General features: G+C 41.8%; 2 protein-coding genes across 3 annotated transcripts; both read left to right on the top strand.

The window, feature by feature from the left end:
• Positions 1-2806: 2806 nt before the first annotated feature.
• Positions 2807-12997, top strand: LOC308534382 (C4b-binding protein alpha chain-like). Its single transcript, XM_081112871.1, has 5 exons — positions 2807-2964; positions 6157-6351; positions 10754-10921; positions 11911-12086; positions 12602-12997. Exons 1-5 carry the CDS (start codon positions 2880-2882, stop codon positions 12761-12763), a joined length of 786 nt encoding a protein of 261 aa, XP_080968997.1. The 5' UTR covers positions 2807-2879; the 3' UTR covers positions 12764-12997.
• A 4613-nt stretch (positions 12998-17610) lies between these two features.
• LOC308534383 (apolipoprotein R-like) lies at positions 17611-23390 on the top strand (the record flags this gene model as incomplete). 2 transcript variants are annotated; one of them, XM_081112872.1, is made up of 4 exons in its annotated part: positions 17611-17695; positions 20472-20642; positions 22484-22659; positions 23231-23390. In XM_081112872.1, 4 exons carry the CDS (start codon positions 17611-17613, stop codon positions 23363-23365), a joined length of 567 nt encoding a protein of 188 aa, XP_080968998.1. In that variant the 3' UTR covers positions 23366-23390. The 2 variants fall into 2 exon arrangements, 1 of the variants encoding a protein (XP_080968998.1); XR_013997192.1 differs by lacking the exons at positions 20472-20642; positions 22484-22659; positions 23231-23390 and adding an exon at positions 19271-19353 and having other exon boundaries at positions 17628-17695.
• Between the last annotated feature and the right edge of the window lie 1285 nt (positions 23391-24675).

Below are 24675 nucleotides of genomic sequence, written 5' to 3'. Positions count from 1 at the left end.
GACAAGGACGCCTTCTGGCTTTCACAATTGGCTTTGAATTGTGATTGGTTGCCTTGATCTTTCATTTTTTCAGTTAAGGGTCACTGAGTCTGTATTAATGGTACCCAGTTACCCAGTTTCACAACCATCATTTACATTTCCACTGCCCCTCTCAAGTGTCCGAGGTATTGCACAAGCCAATGCACCTCCTTCCATCTGCATCCCATGGCACTTACCAGGTGAAAATGTTCATAGCTGCAATGGTACAGCAAGCCAGCACTGTCAATATTCACCCATGACCAGTGATTGCCAGGTGGCTGGTGGGTGATCCAAGTCTAGAATCCCATTCTTAGAGTTTGCCTTTGAGGTCCACTTGTGGTACAAACTGTCTTCAGTCAGTTTCTACAGAATGGATGTAGATGTATCTAAATTTTTGATAGTGTGCTCATCAGGAAACACACACACACACACACACAAACACACACACACACACACTCTCACACACACACACTAACTAAGAGGTTTGAGGGCAGGTTACTTTTTCTATATTAACCAGTTTCCTCATTTATGCAATGAGGAAGTTAAAACCTGTGACCTAGGGCAGTGGTCTGCAAACTCATTACTCAACAGAGCCAAATATCAACAGTACAATGATTGAAATTTCTTTTAAGAGCCAAATTTTTTAAACTTAATCTATATAGGTAGGTATATTGTTATTAACTTAAGTAGGGTACTCCTAAGGCTTAGGAAGAGCCACACTCAAAGGGCCAAAGAGCCGCATGTGGCTCACGAGCCCCAGTTTGCCGACCAGGGTAGGGTTTTTGAAGATTAATTATGATAATTTATATAAAGTTCAGGTACCCTACATGCTGAAAGTTTAAAAGCAGGTTTCTGGTTAATCTTTTAAATCACTTCTCTTTATTGTGATTCCTCTTTCTAAAGGAAGTAGCCATTTGGTGGCTTTGTTTTCCTTGATCTCTAGGAAGTTGACATTTATTTGTGCTTTCCTCAGCATACCAAAGAGTTTCCCTCAGTTCTATTTGGTAATTCTTCTCATTTATTTTTGAGAGAGAAGCATTTTGGTTCCTATGGGTACATGGTAGTCATTCCAGTTCAGCTGAGTAGTGAAGATCCCTTTAGGACAATTTCTAGAGTTACTCCTTTGTTTGAGGCAACTATCTAAGCACAGATATCCACAGCTGGTGGGCAAGATATGGAATCCAGGTTGGTAGTCTCATCTGTCCCACTTAAGGAGACAAGTTAGTCAATAATCTGGATGAACAGTCAGGCAGTCTTCGATGGTTAAGAGACACTTAGTCTTGGGGTTACCAATTCAGGAAGCAGAACAAATGCGCCTTCCATTCACGTGTCTCTTACTGCTCAGAGACAAAGCGCTGGGCTTCCTCCGCATCCAGCATCATCCAGACAGTTGAAAGGCACACTGAACCTTCCTTTCTCCTTAATTGATCATCTCCAGCATTTACCTTTCAGTGCATGCTTCTCAGGTGCAGACACGGACTAGCATAGTTCCCACACCAGAATGGTTTCATAAAGTGAGTCATTTGGTGTTTCATGTATATCAGCAAACCCAGGAAGTAAAGAGGCTCCCATTGAAGTATTATAAGAAGAACTAGAGACCTGATTAAACGAAATTTGTGTTTGGGTTGGCGGTGTCCCTCAGCCCAGCCTGTGCCCTCCCACAATCCAGGACCCATCGCTCCTATCTGCCCACCTGCTTGCTCCTAACCACCTGCCTGTTCACTCCTTAGTATCCACATGCTGGCTCCTTACCCATTCGCTCACAGCTCCTTATTGCTGCTGAGAGGTGGTAGAGGCTCCCGCCACCACTGCTACACTCACCAGCCATGAGCCCAGCTTCTGACTGAGCAGTGCTCCCACTGTGGGATCGCACTGAACACCAGGGGGCAGCTCCTACATTGAGGGACTGCCCCTGGTTGTCAGTGTGCCTCAGTGACCTTTGTTCTGGACGCCTGGCTGTTCTGCCATAGCAGTTGCTGGAGATATATTATTGTTTAGAATGGATTCTTGCGTATTTTTCCACAGACTCATATAGGACTCTTCTGCCTAGACCAGTGATGGCGAGCCTTTTGAGCTCGGTGTGTCAGCATTTTGAAAAACCCTAACTTAACTCTGGTGCCGTGTCACATATAGAAATTTTTTGTTATTTGCAACCATAGTAAAACAAAGACTTATATTTTTGATATTTATTTTATATATTTAAATGCCATTTAACAAAGAAAAATCAACCAAAAAAATCAGTTCGCGTGTCACCTCTGACACGCGTGTCATAGGTTCGCCATCATTGACCTAGACCATAGGCTAACTAGAAAGAAATTTAAATTTCTACATTAAAACTTTATTCTATGAACAATTCAAACCCCAAATTGAAGAAACTAATTTGTTGGACAAGGACTGTTTCTCAGATCTTTTCCTTCTTTCATACTATGCCTTGCAATTCCTAGAGAGCCCACCACATACCCTGTGCATCAGGACCTGCAATCCTGGTGCCTTTGCCTTCATTTACTCAGAGAGGAATCATATGTCCAGAAAGAAACTCATTACCGTTACCATCCCAACAGCGATGAAGTCTTGGGTTACAATAGTAAATATGTACAGAACCCCACAAGGCTCTTTCATCAAGCTCCACACTCTTTTTCCCAAACCTTATCAGCTCACCCTGACAGAGCTGAGCTCAGCCCCTGGTCTCCTAGTCACTCCCCATGCCCCTCCCCTTTAGTGACACAGGGCTGGGCCTTTGCCAAGGCCAAGTTCCTTAGTTTAGGCACCATTTTCACGTTTACTTACAGAACATTTCTGCATTTTGATTCGAGGTGTCTAAGAGAGCTGAGCCCAGTGTGGCACCTCTGAGACTCTGCACCATGACCTCCAAGTTGCAGAGCATTCTCCCAGCCCTGTACCTCCTGGGGGTCTTGACCCTACTGCTGTGCCCCTCAGGCCTGTGTGGTGAGTACAGTGGTTATGGGGAAAGGAGGTAGTTTCTCTAAGATATAAAGAAAAATACCAAACAACAGTTCATCAAATGTAGTCAAGTGGTGGCAATTTATCAGCTTTTTGAAAGAGTAAGATGAACTATGTTATTAATAAAATGAAGAATTTTAAAATATAAAAGAAATTCTTCTAGATAGAGGCAGTTATTATGTCTGGAATAATTGTGTTGATATGTAAAAATTCTTGTGAGGCTGCTTTAGCAAGGAATAATCTTTAATTTTCAAATCAATTTCTTATATTTCAATGCTCCAAAATGTTCACAATATATTTACCTTCTAACTAAGTTAATTATGCCCTCTACAATCTTAGTTATTAATTCATTGAGGGGAGAGAATTTCATCAGTAAAGGAAAAATATTGTCTGTTATCACAAATACTTATTATTTCTGGAGTAAAAGGTAGGGCACTTGGAGACCTATAAAAATTATATAAGTATAAGGCATCCTTATTAAAGTGGAGAAATTTTTTTTACAAATGAAGGAGAAATAAAAGAGTTTAAAAGAACTTAACCAGAACTGTTCAAAGATTTGTTGTTATGGAAATTAACTTGTTGTTATATTATCTCAATGGAAATGTCCTTTAAGCAAAATATTTTTCTCGTGTGGTAGAATTTTTTTTTTTACTTGAGAGAATTCATCTTCATTATGAAGATATTTCTATGCATATTCCCTGAAAATGGCTATCATGGCATAAAAAATGTAGGATTTGATATTGCTTGTAGGGAAAATCCTGATCTAAAGTATTAGTTGAATGTTCTCATGTGAGCCAGCAGCTTGATTTGAAAGTGGGGAAGCCATGCCTTCCCCATCACTGAGAGAGGTGGGGGGAAAGCATGGGTTTATTGAGGAAGAATTTCTCGCTGGAAGGTGATTTTTCCCTCAAACACCTAAACATTATTGAGGAGCAGCACTATGATTAGGTTCTAGAGCAGGGGTGGGCAAACTTTTTGACTCGAGGGCCACAATGGGTCCTTAAACTGGACCGGAGGGCCGGAACAAAAGCATGGATGGAGTGTTTGTGTGAACTAATATAAATTCAAAGTAAACATCATTACATAAAAGAGTACGGTCTTTTTTTTCAATAGTTTTATTCATTTCAAACGGCCGGATCCTGCCGCGGGCCGAGTTTGCCCATGGCTGTTCTAGAGTCAGTGCAGCATGAAGAACATGCCCAGGGGATGTTCAGAACTCCAGGTTGTCTCTGAGTTCTCCTCTCTTAGAGTCTGAGGGGACAGAAGAAAACCTTATTAAGTTGGTCAACATCTTTCGATTATTTCTTCATGTGTCTGTTTCCCTATCTCCTTTCCTCCTATTTCATGAAATCTTCCATTATCGATGGCCTCAACCCTTTGAAATGGCATTTAATGTCTGTCAACTTTGACCTGAAATCTCCCTTTCTGATTCTGCCTCCCCTTTTCTTTATAGTAACAACCTTCTGAGGCCAGAGACTTTGCTCATTGCCTCCGTATTGATCTGCCTCTGCTATCTTATCAGCTACTCGCTTCTACCCATCCTTCGTGCATCTCCAATCATTCCTGGACACCTTTCCCTGATCCTCCAGGCCTCAGTTCTGTCAACCTTTTCCGGTAGATCTCATTTGCTGTCCTACTCTCCTAGCACTCGTGTGACTGCTGTTGTAGTGTAGCTATTTAAATGGCTCTATCTTACCTAAGTATATTGCAAGTATGGCTCTTAATATTACCTGAAGAGCCTCGTACAGAACTCCATACATATGTTATTCGTGAAAATTAAGAGCTGTTTTTTTTTTATCTCTCACCTAAGGATAAGACTTTATTGATTTGAGAGAGAGGGGAAGGGAGAGGAAGAGGGAAACATTGACCTGTTGCTTCCTGCATGCACCCTAACTAGGGATCAAACTCACAATTTGGGTGTGAGATTCCCTGATCAGGAATCAAACTTGTGACATTTTGGTGTCTGGGATGATGCTCCAACCCAAAGAACCACACCAGTCAGGGCACGAGCTATTTTTTATATTTCTCACAAGGTAGATAATCTGAGGTTATATGGAAGCTGTTGATTTGTACACAGGTGAATTAAACAGAATGTTATCACACAATTCTCATGACACCAACTGGGTGTCCTAAATTTTAATAAATTCATAGCACTGTCTCCCTGGAGGAGTGTCAGATCCCACAGGTTAAGGGCTCACTCCCACAAGACTGGTCCCACCCCAACTCGAATGCCAGTCATAAGGAGTAGGTCCCCAGAGTACCCCCAACTTCTGCCCAACTAGGCTACAAATCAGAGGTCTTTGGACCTCCTCCTAGGGTTTGATTAATTTGTTAAAGTTATATATTTTTAAAGTTATATAAAGTTATATATATATATATATATATATATATATATTCTATTATCTCTCATCATGATAGGATCTTGTTGCTCAAGTATAATTGTGTTCCTCAAGTTAAATTTATGATTAGATTAATTCAACAGGATGACTGCTATTGTCCGAGGAGACCATCAAGGGCTTGGAGTTTGAAGAGCTCTCCCGAGTTTTATTTGCCATGTGTGGGTGTGGACCAGCTCATTTCACATCTTTGCCCTTCCTACCAGTATCGATGTGGCTTCCTTTTTAATTTCCTAGTTGTAGAACTTCCATTCAGCAACATTTTGGTTGTTTTGAATGATGGTTGTTCTGGTTAGGTGCAATTTTGATGTGGTTGTGAGGGGAGGCAAGTACTACATTTACTGATGCCACCATCTTGACTGGAAGCCAATATAAACTTCTGAGAACATCCTTCCTTCTGCATTTTGGGAAGTATAAATTATTAGAAAGCTTAATAATGATGTGACCCTAGTGAAGCCATAAGGAGATAAGTGTTACTTGTCATTGCTCTTGAATAACTTTGAAAATTTACATTTTCATCCAGGTTTAATCGAGCTTCTCATTTTGGAGGCCCCTAATGAAATTATTTAATTGGAAGGAAGTGACTGGATTGAACGACTTTAGCAAATCAGGGACAGGGAGCGAGGACTCAAGGTGTCTCGGGGACCCTTGTCTGTTTCCCCAACCTCTCTTCTGAGGCGAACTCTTCTCAAGGTGGAAATGAGATTATTAGCCATAGGGAGCCTCCTCATGGTGATGCTACTAACCTCACTTTTTATCAGCCTCACTTTTTATTTTTTAGAGATTTGTTGTCCAGCACCACAGCTGAAGCATGGAAAAATTATTCTGCAAAGACAGCAGAGGAGAGGTTTGGCCAATAAGTGTGAATATTTCTATGGAGACTCGATTTCATATTCATGTGATGGGCAACTTAACTCTGAAGCTTCATGCCAAAGAGATGGCACCTGGAGTCCTGAAACACCAACATGTGAAGAGAGTAAGAGCTTATGCAATTATATTATTTTAGAAGTTTCTTCATATCAATAATCACCAAAGTATTGGTGATTATTAATGGAAGGGTTCAAATTAGGTAAAAAGAATTTCTGTGCTCTGCATGATTCTTAGAATGCATACATTTGTTTAATAGCACTGTCTCCAGTCCAAAATACTATTTTCTCCCCAATGATTGCTCCCATTTTCTTGACCTTCCTGGTTTCCTTTCCTGAAGCAGTGAAATTAGACCACATCTAATAGATCAGCTAGACGTCTGAATTATTGTGTTCTGTTTCTTGGTATTTATTCTCTTCTCTTTCAGTGCTTCTGGTCCATAGTCCTTAACCTGCAGAACAAGACTCCCAAATCTATTTGAACTATTTTCCTTTCTTCTGCTGCCTCTAAGCCCTTCTTCAGCCTATCTCTCAGTGTGAAATGCCTACCTCTCCCTCACCAACAGCACTTAAGTACTAAACAAAATCCTCCCGTCTCCCACTGTTTTTCCATAACCTTATCTGTTGATGACCAGGAATAATTGCTGCTCCTTGAACAGTGATTCTTTGCCTTTACTTCTGAAAGAAGGAGCCCAAAGGAGCTTTCAGAGTGACAAGGTATCAGTCACAGTTGAGAAATCAATGGGAATCTTATCTCCCTTAGTTGAATGTTTCCTCTTTGCCTACCAGTGCTTTTCTATCTGCAGGTCACAGAGTTCAGGGATTAGAAACCCATTTTCCCCAAAAGTTCACTTAGAGTGAATATAAATGGGGCCACTCATGCTTCCACCTCTTGGTGCCTAGGCTCATGGACTCTATTTTTTTTATTGGGAACCCAGTACCATATAAAGGTTGATCTTTGATGTAAAGTGAATACCGTGTTCTTAAAGTTACTGTAAGTAATATTGTAAAGCCCTATTATTGTAAACTCCCATTATATCAACTGGCACTTCAGCTAAGCCTTTAACAGGCCATCCCAATTTCCTAAGAAGTCTGCAGGTTTTGGGTGACGCCGTTTGTAACATAAGGAATGCATTTCAGGGTCGCACCCCAATATCATACCTCTTTTGTTGTAGGTGGCATGTAGTGGGGGCCTCTGACAATTGTTTAAACACTCTGGAATCCTTCAGATAACAGTGCTGACTGAAATCCTGTAGGCAGGAGAGGAAAACCCACGCCTGGAATAGTTGTCTACTTCTGTCAGAATAAATAGCTGTCCCTTCAAGTGGAAGGGGAATCCAACATAATCATCAACCAAGTGGCTTTTAGGTTGTCTCAAGGGATGATACCAGGGACTTAGCATTGTTGCTCCTGGGTAAGTAGGAGTCCATGCTGTTGGGCTGATGCTTGTCCTTCATCCATGTCACCTTGACCACTTTATCTTTTTCCTCTGTGACAGCTCTGCTGGTGCCTGTGACAGAGGATGGCTGACTTCAGCTGGCTGAGGCATTAATTTTTACTTATTTGTTTAATGCCTCTTAAATTGAGAGTGTATGGCTGGTGTTAACATGCAAAATAAAAACTTGACACTTCCTGGCCACTCTCACATGTCCAGTCACTTGCTCCTACCCCAGATATCCTGTGCCAATCTTTCAATCTTTGTCCTTAAGGGGCTATGACAGACAAGCCATTCATTCCAGGCCTCATACCCCAATTTATTCTACCATTAAGCCACTTCTTTTTTAAAAGAAATAGAATGAGCAGATATGTCACCTAAATCTTTGCCTATCAGAAATATTTCCCCTTACTACTGACCTTGGAGACCACCCTGATTGGGCTCTATGCAGCTTCCATCTAATTTAGCTTGTACACACATATTACAAATATTCTTCTGTGAACCAGGGTCAAGCTTTCCTCTGTTGCGTAAGCTTGCTTGCAATGGATACCCCATATAGCCATAAGTGTGAGCTAAGAGAGAGGCACTAGTGCCACAGTGAATGGGTATAAGCAAGATGTGGGCTCCTTATTTGTGCAACTTGCTTGTGCCATCTGGTCTTGCTCATGCTGAATCCCAGATGCACCACTTTCATCTTATAACAGTTGCCTGCCTGACCTTATAACTTTATGGGTCTGACAGACTCAGCTCATAATGAGTGATTCGGGCTGCATGGTCACATGATGACCCAAGGTCAAGAGCTGTCACGATCAAGAGTAAGTAACATGCCAGGAATTCTATTTCAAAACATGCCTAATTCTCTGCTGCAGTGCATGGCTCTGATGCAGTATTTCAAGGGCCCGTGGTGTGATTGTCCCATTGACATTTGCATCTTTTCCTACTGTAGGCACCTCAGCACACTAGGCCCTGCAGGGTCTTAGGGCCAAGCAACAGAGAGGATTGCACTGCTGACTGGACTTGCCACAGAGCCCTCTCCTAACTTGGGCCCTATTCAAACCTGAAAATCTTTCTGTCACTACCATATGGGTTTGAATAGTATTTCCATGTACGGAATATGCTGCCTTTAGAAACTGAAAAGTCATGCTAAGCATTGTGATTCCTTCCTTGTGGCACATTGTACCATTTACAATAATTCGATTTGAGTTTAGATGGGATAGCCTAGCATGCCCCGAACCCTTGGCATCTAACAATTCACCGGTGTGGCAAATACCTGAATTGTTACCTTCTATCCTCTGGAAGATCATCATAGGAATTGTAAAAACCAGTTTCTCATCTTGTGTTTCTCCCATGTCTTCTTTGCTACTCACATGGAACACTGACAACACTTCTGGTCACCACCTCTGTGGCTGGTTTTCCCACATCACACAATTCTAATGACACCAACTGGGTGTCCTACAATTTAATTCATTCGTAACACTGTCTACCTGGAGATAGTGTCAGATCCCACAGGTTAAGGGCTCACTCCCACAAGTCAGGGCCCACCCCACTTCGAATGGCAGTCACAAGGAATAGGCAGGCCCGTAGATGACCCCCAACTTCTGTCCAACTTGGCTGTAAATCAGAGATTCTTTGGATCCCCTTCTTGAGTTTGATTATTTTGTTAAAGTGGCTCACAGAATGCAGGAAAATACTTACATTTACCAGTTTATTAACAGATATGATAAAGGAGATGAATGAACAGCCAGATGAAGAAATATATGGGGCAAAGTCTGGGAGGGTCCCAAACATGGCAGTTCTGTGCCCATGTAGTTGTGGTTCTTCATCCTCCCGATAGGTGGATGTGTTCACGCATCTGGAAGCTCTTTGAACTCCCTACTCTTGGAATTTTATGGAGGCTTCCTCATGTAGGCACCATCAAGTATTAATTCGGTTTCCAGGGTCTCTCTGGAAGAGGGGAAGATTCCAAACTTCTAATCATGGTTTGGTCCTTCTGGTGACTAGTGCCTCCCAGGAGCTCACCCAGAGTCACCTCATTAGAATAAAAGATGCTTTTAGTGCTCTAATCATAAAGGCAATTGCAAGGGTTTCAGGATCTCTATCTTAGAAACTGAGGGCTGAGACCAATATATATATATATATATTTCTATTATCTCACATCATGCTAGCGTCTTCTAGCTCAGTCAATAGAATTAATATGATGCCACTGATATACTGGATTAATGTGATATTCTTTATATGTTCAGATGCTCATGATAACTTCAAACTATTATGACAGGGGCAGGTGAGTTTTAATAGGACAATAGGACAAGGGTAAAATTGCAAATGTATGATCTTGACCTTTTCATGTGTGTGCAGATTGTTTCTGATCTTTTTTGATAGGGTGGGAAAGAAGGCCTTTGCTAAAACAGTGGCCTCATTTTCCTGAAGACATATTAAAGCAAAGTTACCATATCTGGTACAGGGTCTGCAGTAGGGGCTACAATGTTGAGTGTTCCATAGTCTACTGTAATTGTCCAGAATTCTAATTTTTGTAGTAGACAGACTAGGGAAATAAATAGTGATATGATGACAATGACCACTTCTGCATCTTTAGTTCTTTAAGAGTGGCACTAATTTCTCCCTTCCCCTCTACACATATATGTATGTTTTTAAAGTAAATTTATGAAGTGACATTGGTTAATATGATATATATTTTAAACTGACTTTCCTTGCTTTAAGGGGGAGGAGACTGGGGCAGATCAATAGTTTCTACTTGGCCTTTGTGCATGTGATTGCTGTTACCATACAGGTCAATGACCCAATATGGAGAATGGACCAACTACCAATTTTGTTTATTCAGATTATACTTCAGAAGACTATAGAAATGACCACCATGTGATCTATTAGGGTGCCATCAAGGTTATTCGTCCTGAGGGTATGGGAGGGCAGCACAGGTACTTGGGTTTGGCTAAGTGATCCCTTGGGCAGAGAAGATGGCAGGACAGGACAGAGCCTACAGAAACCACACAGTTTCTGGGATGTGTTGTTGTTTATGTCCTATAAGCTCAAGCTCTCTCACTTTATGTCTTCCCAACAAGGTTGCTTTTATCCTCCTGTCATTGACCACGGACGTCCTAAACTAACTACACACACAATCTCACCTAATGAGGCTAAATATGAATGTGACAGAGGATATATTCTGGTTGGAAATCGCATACTCTACTGCAGTTATTCACGCTGGTCTGGTCCACCTCCTCAATGCAAAGGTAACTCCAGCCCTCGGATAAGTGGGAGGAACTCACATGCAGGGATTGAGAATAACCTATCTTTCCAGCCAGAGGCAGAACAAAAACATATGATTTATTTATTTTAAATAATTAGTATATCCAAATGGCACCCAAAGCAAACTAAAGTACAAGGGGTATTTAGAAACATTAATCTTCCCTAGTCTTTCTCCCAGTTACAAAACTCAGCCTCCTTGAGGCAGCCCCTATTCCACTTTCTTGTATATCTCTGGAAATCATCTACAGGCGGTACATTTTCCTGTGGCCTGGAGCAAAATTTTTATGGTAACTTGCTCTGGCATGAAGGTAGGCTCTCAGGGGCTGATTCCAAACACCAGGAAGTGAGCCTCATGCAGTGCAGGGCACCACCTGCCAATGCTGGAGGCCTGTGGTGTGGATTCCCAGTTTGCAAAGTGATGTGGGGGTGGGAGGGGTCAAGGTCAGGGTTGCTGTTTGCATGATACAGGTTTAGTGTACGTTGCCATCAACAACTCCAGGAATTTGTCACCATTGGTTCTTTTGCTCACAAGAGGACAATGGGCAAGATAGAATATTTTATCCCCAGTGTTCTGTAGGGATCACATGGGAGGGATTGTTGCTTTGATGGCTGAGTCTGGGGTCATGTGCCTTTTTTATACCCTGTCATGTAATTTAAAGATGCTATGTCTTCAACAGTTTCTTAACTTCTCTCTATCTTATTTTTTCTTATTTAAATGGGAAAAATAACAGTGCTCACTTTATAGCGAGGAGTGAGACTTCAATGAGATAATCACATAAAATGGTGAGCCCTGAAGAATGATATGAGCCAATGCTCAATTAACATGGGAGCTAATATTATTGCTCTCAAAGGAAAAAAAAAACACATAAGACAATGAGCAGCACCTACATGCAGTTCATTTTAATAATCCTAGCCTGTGATCATGTCTTCTTTTCTTAGACTTACAGATTGCTTAACTGTGCTTTCCTTGTAGCTGTATGTCTGAGACCAGAGATAGAACATGGGAATCTGCTTGTGGATAAGGATCAGTTTGTTGAAACTGAAAGTGTCACCATCCGGTGTGACTCTGGCTATGCTATGGTTGGTTCCCAAAACATCACCTGCTTGGAGGACAGGACCTGGTCCCCAGAGGTGCCCAAGTGTGAGTGGGTAAGTGGCACAATTCAAGGAACTCCCTGTGCCTTCAATCCCTAAAACTGGTGCCTCCCCACAGCACTGTCGCAGCCAGCAGAGGCCAGATCTGACTGGCCAGGACTCATTCCTCAGTCATTCAAAAGGACTCTCTTGTTTTCCCTTGGAGCACCCATTAGGATGGCAGCTTTTCCTTCTCTCACTTGAGAACAGGGAACGCCCAGCCACTTTAGGAGAGGAGGTTCTCAGAGACCTGGGAGTGCTCCTACATTTCTTTTTCTAGACTGTATAACACACTGTGTTCCATGTCTGCATGGGTAGCCGAAGTAGCCTCTGTCTCCACAGAGGCCTTCTGGCAAGCTGTCTCAGGAAGATCAATATTCCTCTGGGGAAGACTACAGTGGGACCCGGGATCTCCTGGTTGTCCTGCTCTCCCATCAATGCTGGGGGTGGTCTTGGACCTGACCTTCTGTGCTGCATTGTCAGGATATCAGAGAAGCCTCCCAACCACTCACCACCTGTATCTCTTTTAGGTGTTCCCTACAGGCTGTGAGCAAGTGATAGCAGCTCGAAAACTCATGCAGTGTCTCCCTAGCGTGGAGGATGTGAAGATGGCCCTGGATCTGTATAAATTGTCTTTGGAAATTGAACTCCTGGAACAGCAGAGGGACAAGGCAAAGAAATCCATTCTGTAGTCACCACTCTGATTTTTCCCAGAAGGTGGGCTGCTGCCTTCCATTCAATATGGATCACTTTAGTTTAGCAACTCTGCCATTCTTTTGCATTGTAATGAATACCTAAAACATGGTAATTTTTTTTATTTTGCTAGTGCTCTGAGATTATAGAATTGTTGATAATCTTGTGGCTCACATTTTTTCTTTTTTGGACACAAATTGCACATTTTTCCATTAAAAATTTACTTATAGAGTACAATTTTGTGTTTGTGGTCATTGAGGCTCTGTGAAGTGTGGTCCATATACAGACCCCAAAATGTATTTCCATAAAGTTCCTACATTAATTGTATTGTATGGGTCTTGCTTGTGGACTTCGGTTCACGTCAGTCATATTTTCCTGGATTACCTCACTCCATGTTCCCCATGTGCAAATCACCAGGCCCTCAGTATTTACATTAAATGTCAACACGCCCCAAAAGTCTTGTCCACTCTCTCCTATTGGCAGAGAGTTGCACCCTTTCTAATCCCCCAAGTGCTTGCTCTCTGACTTGCTAAGGCTGCCTCTTGACTTGATCTTATATGAAGGGCATTTACATGTGTCTGACCCCTTCTTTCATCCTCAGAGATCGAACTCTGAAAGCTCGGTAAAGGTGAAGCCCACGTGGCTGCCCCTGTGCATTCGCAAGTCCTCCGTCTTGATCTGGTTCTCATTTTCCCTAATAGACAAGGAAAAAGCCTTTAGCAACTATCCCACACAGAAGGAGACACCCCATGCGAATCGCTTTTCTATCTCAAGGTATTTCAGAGGCTCTATTCACTCCCACTCACCACTTCCTCCAACCTTGCATCCTCTGCAGTGAGGTCCATATACAAACCCAACAATGTTTTTACATAAAGTTACTACATTCATTGTATTGTATGGGTCCTGCATGTGGACTTGGGTTCTCACTCATATCTCAGCTCCACTGGCTCTCTTGTCTTTCCCTAGTGCACAGTACCTTATGGTTAACATTGGCCTCTTTTGTTTAATTTTCCCAAACATACTCTGAAGAGGCAATGTAGAGCATGCTTTCAGTATATTACAGGTCTCACAGAGGGGCTTGGACTGTTAGGGATACCCCCTTCCTGGGAGGTATCTATCCTTGGTGTTAAATGCCATTACCTGCTCTTGCTCTGAGGAATTCCTTTTGCTTCATGTTTATTTTTAGTTTCATTGAGGCAAGAACATGTGGGTACCTATTTTCCCTGAGAAGTGGTCCCAGAAAGCTCGGCAAGTGGGTAGGGAGTAAGATGAAGAAGGGAGGCCAGTTTAAAGAGGGAGTAGTGCTGAGGGGATTACTATTGCTGTTGCTGACAGGAGCTCAGTTATGCTGAGTGCCCTCTGAATGTGTGTGGAACCCATCTATGATTTGTCCTCTGGAGAATGAAGACCAATGATTATTAGCCAATAGATCTTGCTCTCAGGACACCTGCCCCCCACTGCAGACCAGCTAGGCATGCTCCTGACCACGCTGACACTGGTGCCCAATGGCACCTATGGGACTGTGTGAAGTAACATCCAGGGTAGAGATATGGACAGGCAAAGCAGACCCTGGGGTTGGAAGTGGTCCAGAGTGTGCCAAAGTGAGAGGGCCCTAGTGATTTGACAGGGATTTGACAGTGTCTGCCACACACTTGGACATGCAGTGGAGGTTTCCCTGTCTGTGTACTTGCTTTTCTGTTCTGTCTGCCTTTGGTTTTGGAATTCATGTTCTCCTCTTTCTTCATATATTTCCTCATAGAAAGTAAAATATTGAGTTCCTGCGTATTTGAAAGTGTCTTTATCCAAATACTTGATGGATATTTTGTTGGCCTTTTAAGATTATATCCTGAGTATGGCCTTTAGTTTAGCCTCCCAGCTACCTGAGACAAGCTTTCATTAAATATTGACACGGACGCCTTCTGGCTTTCACACTTGGATTTGAATTGTGATTGGTTGCCTTGATCTTTCATTTTTCAGTTAAGGGGCACTGAGTCTGTATTAAAGGTTATCAGCCACCCAGTTTCACAACCATTATTGCCATTTCCACTGCCCCTCTCAAGTGTCCGAGGTATTGCACAAGCCAATGCACCTCCTTTCATCTGCATCCCATGGCACTTACCAGGTGAACATGTTCATAGCTGCAATGCTACAGCAAGCCAGCACTGTCAATATTCACCCATGACCAGTGATTGCCAGTTTTTCTGGTGGTGATCCAAGTCTAGAATCCGATTCTTAAAGTTAGCCTTTGAGGTCCACTTGTGGTACAAACTGTCTTCAGTCAGTTTCTCCAGAATGGATGTAGATGTATCTAAACTTTTGATAGTGTACTCTTCAGGAAACACACACACACACACACACACACACACACACACACCCCAAAACTGTAAGGCAATGAAGTAGCATGGTAGGCGAGCTAAGGAACTGAGCAAGGATGTGTTCTCAAGGATGGGTTCTCCACTTGATCCATGGAGAGCTCTAGAGTACACATTGCCTCACAGAAAGTGGAGAGCAGCTACAGCGTTTGGACAGGTTCAAGCCTGGGACTGAGAGGGCAGGATCCTCTCATGGCAAAGCCATGCGCAAGTCCCAGCACAATTTTAGCCAAAGGCTGGAGTTGTAAGCTTAACCTTATGGTCCAAACCTGTGGTCCCCTGTGGCTGACTGATATATGCTACGGGAGGTACAGCAAGTAAACAAAGCTTGATCGGGTGCATGTAATTGAGTAGATTCGAAATCCATGAGACTGTTGTAACCACACCCTTACTTGCCTGGTGGAATCTGGCTACAAAATAAAGACTCGGCTTGCAGGCCGTGACGCTGTCTCTCCATCAGAGAGGGCAGCGTCCCACCCAGACCCAGCTTTCTTCTCTTGTCTGTCTTTTCTTAATCCCTGACCACCCCCTCTCAGGTTCACCCATGGCCATGTCGGCTCGGAACACAGAATTGTCCAGACTTGAGGCAACGAATCAGGGCTTTTGTGTCCCAATATTAGTTGGGCATTGGTTGCTCCTGTGGGCTGGGGTATAACTTCCAAAGTATTAGGATGAGGAGGCTCCTGCCATTTCAGCACATTCTCTGGAGAAGGTCACGAATCTATGCCATTAACTACACTACTAATAGCTTCTGGTGGTGGACATTCCATCAGGGAAGGCCCAACAGTGTTGATTTACTCCCAAATGGCTGACTCATTATCTCTACAGGAAGCCAAAATTGCCCCCAAAGTGGAAATTATTTTGGTATAAAAAAAAGCCTGTATTATAAAATCGGTCTTGGGCTCAGAGTTTGACCTACCTGGTAGCTACTAACTATCTAAGCGGTTTGAGGGCTGGTTACTTTTTCTATCTAAACTGGTTTCCTAATTTGTGCAACAAGGAAGGTAAAAACTATGTCCTAGGGTTTTTTGAAGATTAATTATGCTAATTTATATAAAGTTCTGGTACCCTACCTGCTGAAAGATTAAAAGCAGGCTTCTGGTTAATCCTTTAAATCACTTCTCTTTATTGTGATTCCTCTTTCTAAAGGAAGTAGCCATTTGGTGGCTTTGTTTTCCTTGATCTCTAGGAAGTTGACATTTATTTGTGCTTTCCTCAGCATACCAAAGAGTTTCACTCAATTATATTTGACAATTCTTCTCATTTATTTTTGAGAGAGAAGCATTTTGGTTCCTATGGGTACATGGTAGTCATTCCAGTTCAGCTGAGTAGTGAAGATCCCTTTAGGACAATTTCCAGAGCTTACTCTTTTGTTTGAGGCAACTATCTAAGCACAGATATCCACAGCGGGTGGGCAAGATATGGAATCCAGGTTGGTAGTCTCATCTGTCCCACTTAAGGAGACAAGTTAGGCAATAATCTGGATGAACAGTCAGGCAGTCTTCGATGGTTAAGAGAATCTTAGTCTTGGGGTTACCAATTCACGAAGCAGAACAAATGCGCCTTCCATTCACGTGTCTCTTACTGCTCAGAGACAAAACGCTGGGCTTCCTCCTCATCCAGCATCATCCAGACAGTTGAAAGGCACACTGAACCTTCCTTTCTCCTTAATTGATCATCTCCAGCATTTACCTTTCAGTGCATGCTTCTCAGGTGCAGACACGGACTAGCATAGTTCCCACACCAGAATGGTTTCATAAAGCGAGTCATTTGGTGTTTCATGTATATCAGCAAACCCAGGAAGTAAAGAGGCTCCCATTGAAGTATTATAAGAATAATTATTGTTTGGACTAGATTCTTGAGTATTTTCTCACAGACTTATTTTAGTGTGTTCTTGGTAGACCATCGGCTAACTAGAAAGAAATTTAAATTTCTACATTAAAAAACTTTATTCTATGACCAATTCATACCCCAATTGGAAGAAACCACTTTCCTGGACAAGGACTGTTTCTCAGATATTTTCCTTTCCTTCATACTATGCCTTGCAATTCCTGGAGAGCCCACCACATACCCTGTGCATCAGGACTTGCAATCCTGGTACCTTCTGCCTTTGTTTACTCAGAGAGGAATCATATGTCCAGAAAGAAACTCATTACCGTTACCATCCCAACAGCGATGAAGTCTTGGGTTACAATAGTAAATATGTACAGAACCCCACAAGGCTCTTGCATCAAGCTCCACACTCTTCTTCCCAAACCTTATCAGCTCACCCTGACAGATCTGAGCTCAGCACCTGGCCTCCTAGTCACTCCCCATGCCCCTCCCTTTTTGGTGACACAGTGCTGGGACTTTGCCAAGGCCAAGTTCCTTGGCTTAGGCACCATATTGACGGTTACTTACAGAACATTTCTTCATTTTGATTTGAGGTGTCTAAGAGAGCTGAGCCCAGTGTGGCACCTCTGAGACTCTGCACCATGCCCTCCAAGTTGCAGAGCATTCTCCCAGCCCTGTACCTCCTGGGGGTCTTGACCCTACTGCTGTGCCCTTCAGGCCTGTGTGGTGAGTACAGTGGTTATGGGGAAAGGAAGTAGTTTCTCTAAGATATAAAGAAAAATACCAAACAACAATTCATTAAATGTCATCAATTTGTGGCTAGAATAATTGTGTTGATATGTAAAAATTCTTGTGAGGCTGCTTTAGCAAGGAATAATCTTTAATTTTCAAATAAATTTCTTATATTTCAATGCTCCCAAATGTTTAAAATACCTTCTAACTAAGTTAATTATGCCATCTACAATCTTAGTTAGTGATTCATTGGAGTGGGGGTGGGGGGAATTCTACCAGTAAAGCAAAAATATTGTCCATTATCACTAATAGTAACTTTTCTAGAGTAAAATTTAGGACACTTAGAGAGTTATAAACCATTACATAAATTTAAGACATTGTTATTGAAATGTAGAAAAGTTTTTACAAATGAAGAAGTGAAAGAGTTTGAGAGAACTTACTAGAACTTTTGAAGATCTGTTGTTATGGAAATTAATTTGTTGTTATCTAAATGGAAATGTCTGTTAAGCAAAATATTTTTCTCTTGTGCTAGATTTTTTTTTTTTACCTAGGAGAATTCACTTTCATAATATGGCTATCTCTATGCATATTCCCTGAAAATGACTATCATGGCATAAAAAATGTAGGACTTGGGATAGCTTCGAGGGAAAATCCTGAATCTAAAATAATAGTTGAGTGCTCTTATGAGCTAGCAGCTTGATTTAACAGTGTGGAAGCCATGCCTTCCCCATCACTGAGCGAGGTGGGGGGAAAGCATGGGTTTATTAAGGAAGAATTTCTACCTGGAAGGTGATTTTCCCCTCAAACACCTGGGCATTACTGAGGAGTAGCACTACGATTAGGTTCTAGAGTCAGTACGGCATGAAGAACATGCCCAGGGGATGTTCAGGCCTCCAGGTTGTCTCTGAGTTCTCCTCACTTAGAATCCGAGGTAACAGAAGAAAACCTTATTAAGTTGGTCAACATCTTTCAATTATTTCTTCATGTGTCTGTTTCCCTATCTCCTTTCCTCCTATTTCATGAAATCTTCCATTATCGATGGCCTCAACCCTTTGAAATGGCATTTAATGTCTGTCAACTTTGACCTGAAATCTCCCTTTCTGATTCTGCCTCCCCTTTTCTTTATAGTAACAACCTCCTGAGGCCAGAGACTTTGCTCATTGCCTCCGTATTGATCTGCCTCTGCTATCTTATCAGCTACTCGCTTCTACCCATCCTTCGTGCATCTCCAATCATTCCTGGACACCTTTCCCTGATCCTCCAGGCCTCAGTTCTGTCAACCTTTTCTGGTAGATCTCATTTGCTGTCCTACTCTCCTAGCACTCGTGTGACTGCTGTTGTAGTGTAGCTATTTAAATGGCTCTATCTTACCTAAGTATATTGCAAGTATGGCTCTTAATATTACCTGAAGAGCCTCGTACAGAACTCTATACATATGTTATTCATGAAAATTAAAAGCTGTTTTTTAATCCTCACCCAAGGACATGATTTTATTGACTTTAGAGAGAGAAGAAAGGAGAGGGAGAGGTAAACATTGATCTTTTGCTTCCTGCATGTGCCCCAACTGAGATGGAACCCACATTCTGGGTATGTGCCCCGACCTGGATAGAGCCTGTGACCTTTTGGTGTTTGGGATGACACTCCAATCAACTGAGCCACACTGGCCAGGGCAAGAGCTGCTTTTTTACATTTCTTATAAGGTACTTAATCTGAGGTTACATGGAAGCTGTTGACTTACACACAGGTGGATTAAACAGAGTTTACCTTGGAATTGCTGAACTTCCCAGAGTTTGGATTTGGAAGGGCAGACGTAGGGAAGCAGTGCTTGACTTGAGCTGAATCTTGGCCTCTCGGGTGTTTAAAGCTTGCTCTGTCTCCTGTTCTCCTGTGAGTTTGTTTGATCTTGTGGGTGCTTTATCATCACTGAGGATCTGCCAACTGCAATTCCTGGGGAACGGTCAAACCCACCTCCCAGTCTGGTTGATAGCTTCCCTGTTCCTATCTCCTAGATTTCTGGTGACTCCCAGAGCCTTTTTTTTTAACTGAGGCCTTCCTTGCACCTGAGGTGGTCCTTTTTGGATAGACCTGAGGAGGACTCCACCTGGGTGTCTTTTCAATGCAGCCTAGTTCTAGTCCATGGACGGTACTTATCCTTTGTTCTGAATAATGTGAGGAATACAGACCAATCCTACAGCGCAGAAATCTGTCTTTTGCTGTCATCATCAGAGCTGCTGAAAGAAGACATACCAGGCTTTCTCACAACCCTTTTCTCATCTGCATTATCTGGGGGTAGAGGTAGTATTCACCGGATATCAAAAGCGTTATAAAACACTTCCCCAAGTATTATGCTTAAAAAGTTAATTTAACTGCTTCTGAGCCACTGATTTTTCAAGTATGGTGTATCACTTGACATTGAAAGTAACAAGAAACTGCTGTTCTAATCCCCAAATTTTATTAATCACTGGCACTTATGTAGAATATTTCACCCCTTTAAGGTTGTGTTTCCTTTTCTTTAGAATGGGCATGATGATAATACTGCCTCGAAGAGTGAATGTGCGGAGGAAATGATATAACATACTAGTATATGAAATGATTAACACAGTGGTGAAGGATTAACAAATCCTTTCTCTTAATTTTGTTAAGGAAATGAAACACACCTCAGTAGTATGATTTAATGAATTAGTTCTATCTCATGAGAGGAGTATCTCAATCTGAATTGTTAATCAAACTCTAGCTCATTCTCTTCCACCTTTCTGTATCACCATTCGAGATTGCAGAATACCTCCTGGTATTGCCCATGGATCCCCTCATGACATAAGTTCATTTTTCTCCTTTACGACTGTGGTGCACTATGAATGTGATGAAGGATATGTTCTGGTTGGAGACCCCCAAATCACCTGCAGAAGTTCACAATGGTCATCTCCAGCCCCTCAGTGTAAAGGTAATTTCAACTTTACTGATGGCTCTTGTTAAGGTAGAACCACCGTGAAACCTAGAGTCTCCTCCCAGCCAGAGGCAGCACTTAGAAATTTGTATTCTGTTTATTTATTCACTTCATGTAGTTAATATTAATGCATGCATATAGTACAATATTTTAAAAGTGTGAACCAAGATGTATGTTTTCAGAGGTACGTTTTCTATAAGACCACCTTTTTGCTTTGTTTTAACAAAAGTTTTAATTTAAATATAACATGCTATAGAATTGTGCACAAATCTTAGGTATATAGGGCAACCAGTATCATGAAGTGAGCCTGAACCAACCGATGAAACTGTAACTCAGGTCAAGAAGCACTACCGTTGCCAACACTCAGAAGTGTTCCACATGTCCTCTCCCATTCGCTACCCACAGAAGGTCACTAGTCTGACAGCATGGGTTAATTTTTGCCAACTTTTAAACTTGATATAAAGAAAATCATGCACAAGACACTGGAGGGTAGGGGAGGCCAGGGGAAGGTCAAGGGGAGAAAAAAAAGGAGACATATGTAATACTCTTTGTAATACTTTAAGCAATAAAACAAAATTAAAAAATAAAATAAAATAAGAAAATCATGCATGTACTCTATTGTGCCTGGCTTCTTTCCTCACCATTATGTTTTGGAAAACCACCTATGTTCTTACTTGTAATGAGAGCTATTCATTGCTGTATAATATTCTTTTGGATGAAGATACCCCATTTTATGTATCTTAGACAAGTTTGAATTTTTTATGTTTTAGGCTACTATGAATAATGCTCTTACGAACATTCTTGTGCATGTCTCTTGGTACAAATATGCCAACATTTCTGTTGGGAATAAATTTAGGAGTAGAATTACTGTTTCACAGAGTATGCACATATTCATTTTTAGTAGGTGATACTGAATTCTGTTCAAAGGTGGTTGCAACACTTTACATTTCCACCAGTAGTGTATAAGCATTCTGGTTTTTATAAACAGAAGTTCTACATTCCAATTTGGCTCAATTTATCAATCTTTTTCTTGATGTTAGAGCTTTTTGTGTCCTGTTTAAGAAATATTTGCCTACAACAGGGTCACAGAAATATAGCCTCCTATTGTTTTATCTTTCACATTGATACCCCCAACCCACTCGGAATTTCTATGGGCTTATGGTGGAAATGAAAAGTCAAAGTTTGTTTTTCCCCAATGAATAATCCATGAACCCTGCACCACGTATTAAATGGACCATAGTTTCCACACTGCTCTGCAGTGCTGCATGTATGCTTTTGTTTCTGCTACCATAGTCTCACAGCGAAGTTGACTTCATAGGAGGTTCCTGGTTGACCACAAAGGTTAGGTGTGCCTTTAAAAAAATACCACACTATAAAAAACAACTCAAGGGACTAATGTCTCTCCATTATTTCCATTCAGTGCAAAGAGATATTAAGAATATGCAACTTAAAATTATAGTCTTAGGATCATGTAAAAAGTAAGGTTTTGAGATATAGTTGCTTTGAAAACTCAGATTCTAGGACCACAGTACCTAGGTTTATATCATAATCATGCTACTGAAAAGCTATGCAACCTTAGACAAGTCACAGAAACTATCTGCACCTAATTTTCCTCTCCAGCAAAATGGAGATAATAATAATGTTTTATGTTGACAGTAGAATGTAAGTTACTTTTATTTTTTACTGTTACAGTAATACAATAAATAGAGGTCAAAACAACTCACATCATGCAGGCATAATTTATTGTCGGTGTTATTCACCCCTCAGTATTCTCTACTATTGTAAGATCTTATTCTGAGAATCACAAGACGATCAAAATTGTGTTTCATGAACAACAGCGCTGTGTCTGAAACCAGAGGTAGAAAATGGGAAGCTGTCTGAGGATAAAGATCTGTTTATTGAGTCTGAAAATGTCACCATCCAGTGTGACTCTGGCTACGGTGTGGTCAACTCTCAGAACATCACCTGCTCTGAAAACAGGACCTGGTACCCAGAGGTGCCCAAGTGTGAGTGGGTAAGTGGCACACACATCAGGGAGCTTTATCACACTCTCCAGAGCTTTGTCCCAACCAACACTGATGAGCTCTGACTTTTGTCAGGAATAGTTTCTGAGTTGTTTAAATCACTTTTGGAATCAGCAATTTCACCCTCAAAGCCCTTGGTGAGCTCATTAAGGCAAGTTCTAACTCTCTCAAGTTCTAACTCTCTCATTTAATAGCAAGAAAACCTAGGCCCCTAGATAGGAGGACAGGGTTCCAAAGACCCAGATAACCTGGGACCAGCCCTGTATTTTCTACATAAGTGCTATGCTTTCGCATTGCCATCAACACCATCCCTTCGGTGGTCCTTGAAGAGGTGCCCCGAGTGTCTTCGGCAGCACTGTTCCTCCCCTGCCACATTGGTCTGGAATCATTCTCTGATGTTTCTCTGATTTACGCCCTCATATCTTGGATTTCTTCCATCATCCTGCGGAGGGTCCTGATACTCCACTCTTGTTGTCATCAGTGAGGCATCCTGAAGGAATCTTCTACTTTCAACAGTTTGGAGAGAAATTCTCTCAAAATCCATCCTTTTATCTCTTTTAGGAAGTCCATAATGGCTGTGAGCAAGTGGTAGAAGGCAGCAAACTCATGCAGTGTCTCCCAAGCCCCATGGACGTGAAAATGGCCCTGGAGGTGTACAAACTGTCTCTGGAGATTAAACGACTCAAGCAAGAGTAAGACTTGAAGAGGAACACCCGTTAGAAATCAGTACAACATAAACCGATGAACAAAAACAGATCTAGAGACAGGAAGCATGGATCAGACTCTCAAACCTCAGAGGAAAGGCAGGGGAGGGTGGGGGTAAGGGGGAGAGATCAACCAAAGGACTTGTATGCATGCATATAAGCATAAGAGATGGACGCAGACAACAGGGGGTGAGGGCGGGGGCAGGACTGAGGGGATGCGGGGACAATGGGGGTATAAAGACACATTTGTAATACCTTAATCAATAAAGATAAAAAATAAAAAGAAATCAGTACATCGCTTTCCCCTCACTCATCACCCCTCAGTAAAGCATTAGGTATATTTCTTATTAGCAAGTCTACTGTACCTTAAGTATTGTTTACTGGGGGAAAAACCAAACATCTATTTTAGAAGAATCTTAGTGACACTGATAATGTAGAACTATTGATCATTTGTATCTTAGCTCATATTAAGCTCTGTTTTCCTGGATTTGGTGGAACGGTAGAAATAAATAATCACCTGTCAAAAATTCAGTCAGTGTCTTTGTTTCCACTTTAATTCCTGTGTAATGCAAAACTAGGGTCCTCTATTAATCATGCTCTGATGTTTCTCTGATTTATGCCCTTTTCCCTCTTACCATATTTCAGGGTACATGTGGTCCTCAAAAATACATGTTTGTGCCTTGTCTGAGGTGTCTTTACCCTGCATCTTCACTTCCTACTCATCCTTCAATGCGCAGGTCAAATATCACATCTTCCTCCACGTCTTCTCCTTTCTCTCCCTATTTGATCGCCAGTATTTCTCTGGAACAACTTCTCACTTCCTCTTTATATATTTTTTTGACCTTGAAAATGTTTATTGAAGCTTCTTTTTTAAGTTTTATTGCTTAAAGTATTACAAAGGGTATTACATATGTCTCCCTTTTCCCCCGCCCTTGACAATCCCTCTTTATATTTTTAGCTTCACTTGGTTTTGCACAACTTTCCTTCCATTCAAGAATAACTAGCTTGAAGGCCTTTGAAGGCCTGATCTATGTGCCACCCAAACATTCCTGTTGGGCATGCCTAAGTCTTCCAGTTGCATCTAACCACTTTGGAAATATGTCTATTAAAATGGCTTTCGTGTCTCTTTTAAGTCAGATTCCCCAGAAGCAGTCACTGAGAAGAGGATTCGTGTACAAGCAATTTATTAAGAAATGGGAACGGAGGTAGGGAGAGCGGGGAAGGCAGGGAAGGGGCCTAGCAAGGTGATCAGGCAAAGAGAATGGCTTAGCCTTGTCCCAAAGGGAACTCTCAACTAGGAAT

This window comes from Myotis nattereri (genome assembly GCF_964212035.1).
Source record: "Myotis nattereri genome assembly, chromosome: 18".
NCBI classification, from domain to species: domain Eukaryota; kingdom Metazoa; phylum Chordata; class Mammalia; order Chiroptera; family Vespertilionidae; genus Myotis; species Myotis nattereri.
This window is presented reverse-complemented; position numbering and strand designations above follow the sequence as displayed.